Here is a 12,920-nt window from a genome sequence, read left to right as displayed (position 1 = left end):
ATTTTTTTTAACTTTTCGGGAAAGTGTTTTATATTGAAGGACAAGTTGTTGTTAGTTCAAAATCAATAGTTTTGGACATTTTCAATGCACAGGGGGGTCCGCCGATGTGGTAAAATTGTTTTTTTCAACTTTTCGGGAAAGTGTTTTATATTGATGGACAAGTTGTTGGTAGTTGAAAATCAATACTTTTGGACAGTTTCAATGCACAGGGGGTCCGCCGATGTGTCAAAATTGATTTTTTTTGGAAAATTCTTTTGTTTATTTCTTTCTTTTTATAAATATGACAAAATCGTCAAAAGCTGACAAAATTGGGGATAAACAAAATCGGGGGCTGATAAAGGTCTTTTCTTTGTCTACAATAATTTAAGGCTAAAGATTGCGTTATCCATTTTTTTATTTTTCGAGCAATTCAAAATTGTTCAAGTTACTTAGAAAAGTTAATAAAGTAAAGACCCGATTTTATTAGCTCCCGATTTTGTCAGCCCCTGATTTTATCAGCTTTTTAACCCGTTTTTGTCAACCTCATATTAACATATGTTTGATAAGCTCTAGCAGACGAACCAAGTCCAATTCGTGCAAATCCTTTCTTGAACATATTTTCCGTGCCTTAGAGTTTTTTTAAATTTTGTGCTGGAAGACCTCCTTAAGTGAAATTTATACAAAATCAGAAAAAGTTATAAGCCTATGTTTAGGGACTATAGAAGAATACATTAACAGCTTCGGTTTATAATAGTAAATTAAGTGTTTATTATAGTAAATTAAGAGTAAAAACGAAATTAAATTTTGTTTTGCTATTGTTAGGATTATATTGTTTTGTAGACAGAACTGCGCTAAATAAATTTAAGTGTTGGATACGTTGTACATAAAAACGTATTGACTCCAAAAATACGTCTGTTGAACTTTTTTTCATAACTAGTTCGTCGGGATAATGACGGATATCAATATTTTTGTAATTATCTTTGTTTTTGGAACGAGTTTGACGAGTGGGTTTTGAAATACCGTCATCGGTGATTACTTTACGCCAAAAATAGAACGTTTTGTACATTACACTCAAGAACTACGATCACGCAACTTCAAATTTGAAACTGTTCGATGTTTTACATATGGCACAAGTACCTCCAAAGTCATTGAAAAGATCTTTTGGAAAATCAAGATTGAACGTGAAATCTAAAGAGCTAAAATTGGCGTAAAGTCACCCCCACAAGGGGGCTACTTTACGCCAATTTTTTTTTTCACAAAATCATGTTAACTCCTTGATTTATTGTTATGGATTATGCTCGTTATTTATGTGTGAAAGCAAATGAATGTAGTGCTCGTAAAAATAAAAGGATGTGTTCAAAAACTGCGTACCACGCATCCAATAACCTTGTTTTGGAGAGTCGATAAGTCCTACAATAAAAAAGCAAGCCGAGTAAAAAAGCTCTACATGATATACTTGATATTGATGATATTGAGCCTTAAGAATTAGACCACCTTGTTTTAGTATTTTTCTAAAAGTAGTTTTAATTGTGTTACGGAGTGCAAAGGCTTTTCTAACAGAAACGTTTTAATGGTCAGGTCAGTTCGGGAAATATTTTTTAGAGGCGCCCCCTCTAATTTTTACCTACAATCGGCGGCGGCGAGGCGCACGCCTCTAATATTTTTTCTTTCTTTTTAATAAATCGAAGCTATTAAAATATTCTTCTATCGTCCCTAGACATAGCCTTCTAATCCTTTCGGATTATTTCGTAAAAATTTCCCTTAAGGGGGTCTTCCAGTGCAAAATTTAAAATAAATGATTTTTTGGTTTTTGCTAATTTTGCATCTCTAAGACAAGAAAAATATGCTCCAGAAAGGATTTACTATTTTGCCAATTATACAACCTCGTCCTTCACATAGTGAAAAAATCATCTTTTTAAAAACAAATCTACTTTGAAAATTTGTTCGAGGTCTGTCTCCTTTGCTTAAACATTTATCAAAAGCCCCTACTGTTTAATATTTGTAATATATTGACAGACCCCAAGCTCATTTAAAATGTCAACAATTGATTTTTACCTGCCAACAACTTGCCCTTCACTATAAAACACTCCCAAAAAGTTGAAATCATTCCCAATTAGATACTTCGACAGAGCCTCCTGTTAATTGAAAACGTCCAAAACTATTGTTTTTAACAGCCCTCAACTTGCCCTTTAATATAAAACACTCCCAAAAACTTGAAAAAAAAATCCATTTTGATGCATCGGCGGACCCCCCTGTGCATTGAAAATGTCCAAAACTATTGATTTTCAACAGCCCTCAACATGCCATTCAATATAAAACACTTTCCCAAAAAGTTTAAAAAAATCCATTTTGATGCATCGGCGGACCCCCCTGTGCATTGAAAATGTTCAAAACTATTGATTTTCAACAGCCCTCAACTTGCCTTTCAATATAAAACACTCCCAAAAAGTTGAAAAAAAATTCCATTTTGATGCATCGGCGGACCCCCCTGTGCATTGAAAATGTTCAAAACTATTGATTTTCAACAGCCCTCAACCTGCCTTTCAATATAAAACACTTTCCCGAAAAGTTGAAAAAATTCCATTTTGATGCATCGGCGGACCCCCCTGTGCATTGAAAATGTTCAAAACTATTGATTTTCAACAGCCCTCAACTTGCCTTTCAATATAAAACACTTTTCCGAAAAGTTGAAAAAATCCATTTTGACACATCGGCGGACCCCCCTGTGCATTGAAAATGTCTAAAACTATTGATTTTCAACAGCCCTCAACTTGCCTTTCAATATAAAACACTTTCCCAAAAAGTTGAAAAAAATCCATTTTGACACATCGGCGGACCCCCCTGTGCATTGAAAATGTCTAAAACTATTGATTTTCAACAGCCATCAACTTGCCTTTCAATATAAAACACTCCCAAAAACTTGAAAAAAAAATTCCATTTTGATGCATCGGCGGACCCCCTGTGCATTGAAAATGTTCAAAACTATTGATTTTCAACAGCCCTCAACTTGCCTTTCAATATAAAACACTTTCCCAAAAAGTTGAAAAAAATCCATTTTGATGCATCGGCGGACCCCCCTGTGCATTGAAAATGTTCAAAACTATTGATTTTCAACAGCCCTCAACCTGCCTTTCAATATAAAACACTTTCCCCCATCGCAATCATGGCTGATAATGCTCACTTGTGATTTTTTCCAAATTGCTCGCTGCTGATAGAATCATGCCGTGATCACCCTCTCAATTATCAAATTCAACCACAGATCAAAATCACCACTGATAGAGGGTAAAAAAAATCGGTAGTGATTTGGTGAGATGATCTTTTGATAGTTAAGAGAGTGATCACGGCATGATTTTATCGGCAGTGAGAATTTTCGAAAAAATCATAAGCGATAATTATCAGCCATGATTGCGGTTTGATTTTTTTTTGATTATGATTTTCCCAGCACTGCTTCTGGGAGGTAGTTTCTGGGGGGAACGATGGCGGAGCCCAATGGAGTTTAGTCGTTATTAATGGCAGCGTCACCATTCGAGCCCGACACGCCCCCAGTACACCCCGTGTGGTAGCTTGGACACCTACCAATAGCACGTGTACTTGGTTAGGACGTAAACGTCTTCTCCATTGTAAAAAAATATGGCAGCACCATGCAAAGTGGATAAAGGCTAGTTGGTGCAAGCTATAGTTGGGCTATACAACATTGGCCAGCGGATACGTAACCTGAGCGCAAATCACAATCGAACTTTGTTTGGGTCATTTTCGACCCATTATAGTGGCTGCGTCCAAAATCCGCATTGTAGCGGTTATCATCCCAGGTAAAAAAAAGTGCCAGTTTTAACCAAATTAAAGGGGAAAAGTAATATTAAGAGTAATCTTTAATTTCTTTTTGTTTTCAAGGCTATGTCTACACAGAGTTGGACAATTTCAGTTAAACACGTGAAATTGATAGGCGAACAAAATGAATCATCACTCATGATGCTAAACTTTCAGTTGAATGCATCAGTCACTGATATTGACTGCCAGCGAGATGACATTTCAAACGCATAGCTATAACCAAATACAAATATGTTAATACGGAATGCTCTGCTGATTTTTCGAGGACACGTTTTAAGCTACCCTGTACCTGAAAAGGTACAGTGTCAAAGTGACAGTGTACATTGATGAAATAGCTCTTAAACTAGCAACACAGGTGTTGCTTTGTTGTTCTTGTTGAAAATTTTTGACATTTAACTTCGACTGTGTTTTGAATTTCATCTATTTTGTCCTTTGATAACACTAGACACCAGACATCTGGATTGACGGCACTGTAGTTCACTACGGCGCTGTGGCCGTGACCCTGAAGTAAGATAATTGTAAACATAGAAAAAAATCTTAACTACTTTTTGATTTTTAGTGACCGTCCGAGGCATTATTATTACATCAAACGAATTCATCTTTGAGAATTATTCGGTACTAACATCATGGGTGAAGTTTTTCACAAATACTGGGACTCTTCAAACAGATGCGCGCCTATTTTTGTAGAAAATTTAAAATTTAAATGGACATTGTCGTGTATGTGGGTGAACGACCAACTTTTGACGTCATGATGTTCCCATAGAAACGCACTCGTCGCGGTACCTCACCTCTATTATCATACTGCTTGCTCCGCATGATATGCCCTGTGGTGTGGATTCGTTGTTGATGAAATTCCGTATTTGATCGATGTGACATTTAAATGTTTTCTTTTTGTAAAGGATTTCGCAGTGAAGGTCTCCCAAGCGATTAAAAATAACTCCCGGAATCCACTTGTCCATTCTAGTGTTTCCAGAAAGAAAGTAAACTTGGTCTCCCGGATTAAGCGGAACTTTGAATCGAAAGCGACTCATTGTTTTTCCGAAATGTTAGCGTAAATATTCTGTGGTCTGACCAAATCTAACCGTGTTCGAATGTTTCGGCCTAAAAACAGTTTTGCAGGCGATTCTCCGGTCTCGGTGTGTGGAGCCATTCAGTACTGACGCAGAAACTCATTGATATCCGTCCTCAGTGTACTTTTTGTGGTTCCCATTGCATTCAGCGCATATTTCACTGTTTAAACGTACCGTTCTCTTTGCCCGTTCGTCGCTGGGTGATAGGGTGCCGAAAGTTTGTGAGATTTTACTCCACTCCTTTGCAGGAAAGATTTGAATTCTGAAGCGGTAAATTGCGGACCGTTGTCGGATACTAGTGTTATCGGAGCCTCGTACGCCGTGAACAGTTCATCAAGGATATTTATAGTGGCTGCCGTTGTCGTTGAAGATGTGATTTTAACTTCGAACCACTTACTATACGCATCGACGATTATTAACAGCATTGTATCCGCCACGGGGCCTGCGCAGTCAATATGCATGCGCTCCCAGGGACCGCTCGGGTATTCCCAATGGTGTGTATTGAACTTCGGTGGGGCGGTAGCATTGCGAGCGCAGTCATTGCAGGATTTGGCCGTTCGCTCGATGTCTAAATCAATTACTGGCCAGCAGACAAAACATCGTGCCATACCCTTCATCTTGACGACCCCCATGTGTGCAATATGTAGATCATTCAGAACTGCTTGGCGAAGAACAAGCGGTATTACTACTCTGTGTTCAAATAGTAGACAGTTTGCTGCTAAAGTATATTTCGCCTCCGGAGCCTTGCGTCCTAACTGCGCAAGGTCGCGCCCTGATTCCAATTCTTATACCAATTTTCCTAAATGAATATCCTTCCGAGTTTCTTGTGCTATATGCTCAGCTCGTACCGGTAGTTGTTGTATAGTATTTAGTGCGAACTCGTCCTCAATATTCCTTCCCTCGTAAAGAAACAAGCTGTTGACATTTGATTTTGTAGGTCTGAGTCGGGAACTGTAGTCGGCGTTGGTGTTCTGGTTTGTTAGTTTGTGTACGACGTTGAAGTTGAAGTGTGCCAGGTAATCGGTGTAATTTGCCATGCGACCGATACAGAGCGTAGGAAGAGTTTTTTCAGGATGTAGAATTTGCGCAAGAGGCTTGTGATCCGTAATCAGTGTGAACTTACGGGCTTAAAGATAATAGCAAAACTTTTTGACGGCCCAAACGATGGCAAGGGCCTTCTTGTCGATCTGTGGGTAACGTTGTTCTGTACTGGACATAGTTGTGCTTGCATACGCTATCGGATGTTCCATTCCTTTGTTCAACCGGTGTGACAACACGGCATCTAAACCAGTTTAACTGGCGTCAGTGGCTAGAATTAACGGTAACGTTGGGTCATACTGCATCAATACTTGTGGAGAGACAAGAATTGCTTTCAAATCCAGGTACGCTTTTTCTGCTTCAGAAGTCCACTTGAATGTATCGGTATGAAGCAAATCTCGCAAGCTTCTTGCTCTAAAAGAAAGGTTTGGGATAAATGAGCTATAATAGGTAGCCTTATCTAAGAAGCTTCGATGTGCTTATCCGATTTATGAAGTCCATGGCGATCGATTTTATGACCCAAGCACTCGAGGGACGGTATAGCAAACACGCATTTCGACCGGTTGAGCCGCAGCCCGTTCAGTTTCAATCTGTCCAATATTTCTGTCAGGGCTAGAAGAAGGTTTTGAAAATTTTCTGCGAATACGATTATGTCGTCGTAGAAGCTGACGATGTTTCCCAAAGCTTGAAGCAGCGTTTCCATTCGACTCTGCCAAATGGCAGGTATATACAGCTATTAAGCGTCAAATCATGACTGAACTCTTCGTCTATCGGAAGATGTGTATATGTGTCAGTTACATCCAAGTGACAGAATAGGGTTGCTCCTTTTATTTTCTTAAAAATAGCGTCAATTTTCGGGATAGGATGTTCGTCTGTAATGATCCTTGGATTTACGGTTGGTTTGTAGTTACCTGTGATACGCAGATTTCCGTTGTTTTTGACGACGATATGTGTCGGCGACAACCACTCGGAGTAGTCGACTTTTTCGTAGAATCCCGACGCAATTTTCTTATCGATTTCTACTGCATAACGGTCACGTAAAGTAAGTGGTACGTCATGTGCCTTAGCGAAGACTGGATTAACTCCTGGTTTTAGATGTACTTTCGCTGGAGGGCCTACCAATTTCTCTGGAATGTCACTGAAGATGTCATTGAAGTTTTCCAACGTACTGGATAACTGGGCTGCTTGATCCGAGGAAGGTTCGGTAGACGTAATCGAGTTAATAGACGTATCTGAAGTGAAGATTCGGTTTAGATTAATCTGATCGACAAAGTGGGAAATTCATTCGCGTCCAAATAACGAGTCTGATTCTCCGGAAACTACATATAGATTCAGCCTGCGTGTTGTTGTTCCTACTGATACATTTACCGCAATACGACCCAGACAATTAATACGATGACCAGTGTAACTAGAGAACTGTCTGTCGGTTTTCTGCAGCGAAAACTTTGGTTTAATGGCTCGCAATCTGGATTCTGCGATTATTCCACACGGTACTCCGGTGTCTAGTTCCATCTGCAGAAGGCGACCGTCGATTTTAACGTTAATCATCTTTTTCGTTGACCTGCGTTGTCGTTAGATCGATTTCGGAACTGGGCTTCATGGGGCTGCACTTCGTCGATTAAGGTTTTTTTTTATTTCGCTCTACGCACTTTTGCAATATGTCCTATTTTATCGCAGTTGTGACATCTAATGTCGCGAAAGCGGCAATACATTCGTAAATGCTGTCCTCCGCACCTGACGTGCCTCTTGACTGTTTGTAGCTCGACTTCGTTTTGATATTCAGATTTTCGTATCCTCGAAATGAGATGGACCAGCGTTCACTTCCCGCGCCGTGTTGCGGGTCGCTTCCAGAGTGGGCGCGATCCCGTGTGTATCATTGAACGTTTCCGGTTTCTTTGCCATGATTTCATCACAGATAACTCGTGTCTCAAGTCCGTGCAAGAGTTGTTCAATCAGCATCCGGTCCAGGAACTCCCCATAGTCGCAGTAGGCAGAACCTTGCTTCAAATGTAAGACGAACTGTGCGAACGATTCTCCTTTTTGCTGAACAATTTGTCTAAATTTGATGCTCTCGACGAATTTATTTCTGGTCCAATCGAAATGATTAATGAGCGCATTACGTAAATCTTGATAACTAATGTCTGCTGGATTGCGAGGGCTAACCAAAAATTTCAAGGCATTGTTCAACTCCGCACCCATGTGAACTCTGGCATAATTCGAATACTGTGGTTCAGGTATGTGACTCAGTTGGAGTGCCCATTCAAATCCTTCGAAGTATTCAGCTGCTGATGTTCCCTCTAATGGGCGATACTCGGACATATTGAATGACGGAATTCTCGGCGTAGGAGCAGCATCTTCGGCTGGGTTATGGTGACCAGCGTTTACTTGTGCGACGGCGCTTCTGATAGACGTTTTGAAAGCTTCCGCGATCATTGCGGAAAGCGTCTCCATAATGTCGACGTTTGGTTGAGCCATTCTTCGAATGAAAACGTGTTCCGTGCGAACGTAACCTCAAATATCAATCGCGCGACGAGTAGTAACCGATCCCACTTCTGACACCAAAAGTGTCGTGTATGTGGGTGAACGACCGATTAATATTATACGATTACATTTATCACAAGTTTATTCGATTATAAATTAATTACATTTAAAAGAACGCGAGACGCGTGGACTGCTTTTCGCTCTTTTTTTCAACTGTCTGGTAAATCTGGTATTATATTACACTGAACTGAAAGGTATATTGCACTGAACTGAAAAGTGTATCGTATTCCATAAGGTTAATATATAACAGACATGGATTTTAACAAGGAGTACCTTCGGAAAATGAGAATCACCGCGATGGGTGATATAGCGAACCTTCGTCACTCAAAGTTTGTCAACAAGCAGAAGCCATCAGATGGTAATGGTAATATTTCTGTGCCGATGGCAGCTTTTCCGACAACAAAGTTCCACTGCGAAATCGTTTGTTTCCCGCTAGTATCTCCCTAGTGATTATTTTTTTCAAGTTCGGCAGTATCACTTTTGAACAATATCCGACGGATGCTCCCAAAGCACAAATATGGTGCCTGGATCAGGAAGTGATACCAGCAGCGGACTAACGTTTAATGAAGTATTACAAAAGAAACCGATTCTCGTGTCGGTTGTTTGCAGTTTTAGGACCTCACTTCTTTAACAGTTAGAGAGCTGGGGTGGAATCACGTAAGGTGATAAGTGATTATCACCTTGTGGTGATAAGCTGGTGATCCAACTTTTGGGAATCACCTAAGGTGATCACTTTGACTATCACCATTCTAATGATTGAAGTAAGTTCACTCAATTATTACCCATTGCAATGTGTCAAAATCATAAACGTCAAAATGTGTAAAAAGAACGAAAATAAAATAGTGAAGCATATTTTAAGAGATTTAATTTGTTTTTAAAAGTCGAATGAAGATTAATGTAGGTATTTTCGGTCTCCTCTACGCAATGTTCCATAGGTTACATAGTCGTACCGGTAGCGGTGATGATTTTCAGCGAATTCGATAAGGAATTTCTGCGTTTCATTTTTATCAGTCGACACATTCTTTCGTGACGTTACAACGATTTGGTGAATTCGACAAATATGTTATAACTTTATCAAATGAACGCCTACATCAAAACTTATTACAGATTTAGAAAGTAGACAAAATTTCACGAAAGATTCAATCAACATAGACTGAATATACTGGAAGAAGATTGTTTTATGACCGATATTGATAACGCGTCACAAATTAGAACATTCAACGTATTTCAATAAAAGTCAAATCATCAAATTCTAGTATATTCAGTTCATGTTGATTGAATCTTTCGTGAAATTTTGTCTACTTTTCGAATCTGTAATAAGTTTTGATGTAGGCGTTCATTTGATAAAGTTATAACATATTTGTCGAATGATGATTCGTCAAATCGTTGTAAACGTCACGAAAGAATGTGTCAGTAAGTGTTTTCCTTTTCAATCCAACATGAAAGTTCTGTTGTTTCACTTAAGGTTGCACAGAGAATGCGTAAAATTCGCAAACGAAAAAAGCAGTTTTTTTCCACACCGTATGTCTGATCTTCATAAAAATCAATCAGCAGTACAGTAACAACATTCTACATACGCTGATTGATTTTTATGAAGCTCTGACATACGGTGTGGAAAAAAACTGCTTTTTTCGTTTGCGAATTTCACGCATTCTCTGTGCAACATTAATTGCTTTCAGTCGAATTACTCAACTAATATTGTGCGAATTCATTCGTTTGAGATGGTAGTGCCTTGCCTCCAAATACTGCCGATACAACTGCTACAGATAGTAGCGGAAACTCAACAAGGAGATGCCACAGGAGTTTTTGCCTGTCAGGAATATTCCAATCTACAGCGAGCTGGAGAAATTCGGAGACGAAATTTCGCTCACAACAGCTAGTATTGTGAAACGGATACTTACGGGAGCTGAAAAGCAAGTTCTGCCACTGTACGAAATTAGTGTCCCAAAAATGGATGATTATATTTTGAATATGTTTCATCTTGAAATTGACGTGTTCCTTTATATAACGGCAATCTGTGAGTGGTGATGGATTACGCTGGATATAAAAGATAAAAAATCTTTTCTCGACTCGTGTTAGCCGTTAGGGTATTTGATTTAGGTATTTAGTGAAAGCTTTCGCGTTTTAGTCTCGGCGAGCTCGTTTGTATATGTTGAACGTTCCGCCTAATGTCTTGTGAACTTCGATGTTGCAGTGCTGTGGGAAGATATTGAATGTGCATCGTGATACACTAGACTCTTAAAGTTTCCAATAAATCGCAATATTGTTTTTTTATGCGTGGGATGATCTCGGGCGCGCTAGAGGAATCTTGGTCCTTATCTTATATATTTGGTGTTACATGCAATGGTGCATCAAGGTGTTGTCAACTACTATTCGATAGTTTTACGCTACCACCGGCATTACGGCTTGGTAAGGCCCACGTGGTGTCGAAGTAGGTCAACTAATGTTAACAGACGTATTCCTGATGGTCACCCCATTGGCGTGTTTACTATGAACCGACAGACAGCCTTGATGGATTATTCGAATAGGAAGTAAGGGTGTGATAAGGTTTTTATTCTCTTTTTCGCTTCAGATATTATACTAGTAGGTCCCGAAGAGAATGCCGATTTCTTTGGCCAGTACCAAGCATTTTTCAGCCGGTCGGAGATGAAATTCTTGAAACCACGGAAGGAAAACGGAAGCCGTCCTTCCGAATCCACGAGGCGATTGACCGACCATGCCGGAACGCTGAAGTTGGCGTAGGAAAAGTGCCAATAAAGATCATGAGTGTTGAAGGGGTCATTAACTCCTTATACCACTGAGGCTGGATCCGTAGGTGTTAGTAATTCATATAATAATGAAGATATAATTTCAAGTAGAGCGATTGACTGGACTTCGACCGTGATGGTACATTTTCCTGGTTATCGACTCTTGACCTGGGGTGTGTAGCTGGTTGGGGGAGGGCGTTTTGATTCGAACATCATAGAAGCTACCGAGATTAACTGGAACAGGGATTGTCTAGTTCTTAGTTGTGGAATCGAAGAGAAAAAGCACAGTAGTGAAATAAGTGATAGCGAGTTAGGGCCGGTTCTACTGGCGTTTTTGCTGTATTTATTGGCGGTCGCAGGGTGATTAGAGGCGGATTAAAGAAGAAATTCGGAGACTCACAGATTGTTAAAATTCAATACTGTAATTGTTTACTTTAGGTGCTTCTTTGTCTGTTAACGGGAATGTCATTTCTTTAGAAATGTGTTATTTTAACAGGCACCATGCGATGATGGTGAGATGAAACAGGTAAACCGTGTCAACGATTTGCTCCGGCGGTATAATTATATTGATCACGCAAAAATCGTCCGACGTAGAAGACACCGCTGTCCACCAGATAGCGGATTTTTGATATGACTTTTTCAGTGTCGCCAGTCTCTCGTTGCTTAAGTTAGCATCCAGATCGCTTGGTTTAATTCCGGAGAATTTTGTCAGTTAACCTGCTCCTGAGTGGAGATGTAATCATCGACAAAGGGAACTCCTCCATATTTACCTTGCCCGCGGATACACGTGCCACACTAATGTGACGAGGTTTTACGGTGGGCTTTTTACCATCGGATCGGATTTCACTTTTCTCCGGATTCAAAGTAACAAATTCAACATCCATTGAGCGGACTGAAAGATCTAATTTTACCCAACCGTTTGAAATGTTTGTCACCTCGGATTTCACCGCAGTTTGGTTCGATAACAGAACATTTGTGAATGGATTTACGTACTGAGTCAAACATTCCTTGGTCTCTCCTTATTCGTTCCTGAGTGCGGTACTGGTGTAAAACGGAGCGCATGGAACTTTCCGATCCAACGTAAACCAAACCGCTTCCTGCACGGACACCGGAGAATCACAAATCTGCTCAGAAACTTAAACAAATGTCAACAAAAAAAATTAACTTAAGAACGGCATGCTCTGATCGGATTCATCAAAATGTGTTGCCATTTCTTAATAATTTTAAATGTTTGTTAGTTGTCAAGCATAATCCATGCATAGGGTTCATTAAATCTAGTTTTCGGAGAGCCAAAAAATGATCACCCTATTTGTATGGGACCTTGGCGTATTTAATTTGTATTTGCTAAACCGTTATTCGCTTTTATTAAAACTGATCAAACATATCGTTCATTGATCCTATGTTTATCTGACATATGTCCAATATTGGTCCGATGTTAGTCTGACATTAATCCGACATAAGTCCTATATTGATCCGATGTTTGTCTGATACTGATCTAACATTGGTCCGACAGTGGTCTAACATTGGTCCTATGTTGGTCCGTCATTACCCGATATTGGTCCTACGTTGGTCCAACCTTGATTTAACATTCCATCTTATATCCACTATCACTTTTTTTCATATTTCTTGCTTGATCAGTTCGGTTCACTATCATTCAGCAAGTGAAATGATGTTAGTGTTGAATTGATATTCGTCCGAAAAGATGATGACAATGACA

The 12,920-nt window shown here is 39.6% G+C and overlaps 2 protein-coding genes across 22 annotated transcripts in view; both read right to left on the bottom strand.

Moving 5' to 3' along the window:
- LOC131691078 (metabotropic glutamate receptor 8) overlaps window positions 1-12,920 on the bottom strand; it is a 1,433,400-nt gene that overhangs the window by 1,245,438 nt on the left and 175,042 nt on the right. The window lies entirely within an intron of this gene.
- On the bottom strand, window positions 5,042-5,494 carry LOC131687484 (uncharacterized protein K02A2.6-like). Its single transcript, XM_058971576.1, has one exon. The coding sequence runs from the start codon at window positions 5,492-5,494 to the stop codon at window positions 5,042-5,044; it is 453 nt and encodes a 150-aa protein (XP_058827559.1).

Source organism: Topomyia yanbarensis, chromosome 3 (genome assembly GCF_030247195.1).
Source record: "Topomyia yanbarensis strain Yona2022 chromosome 3, ASM3024719v1, whole genome shotgun sequence".
NCBI classification, from domain to species: Eukaryota; Metazoa; Arthropoda; class Insecta; order Diptera; family Culicidae; genus Topomyia; species Topomyia yanbarensis.
This window is presented reverse-complemented; position numbering and strand designations above follow the sequence as displayed.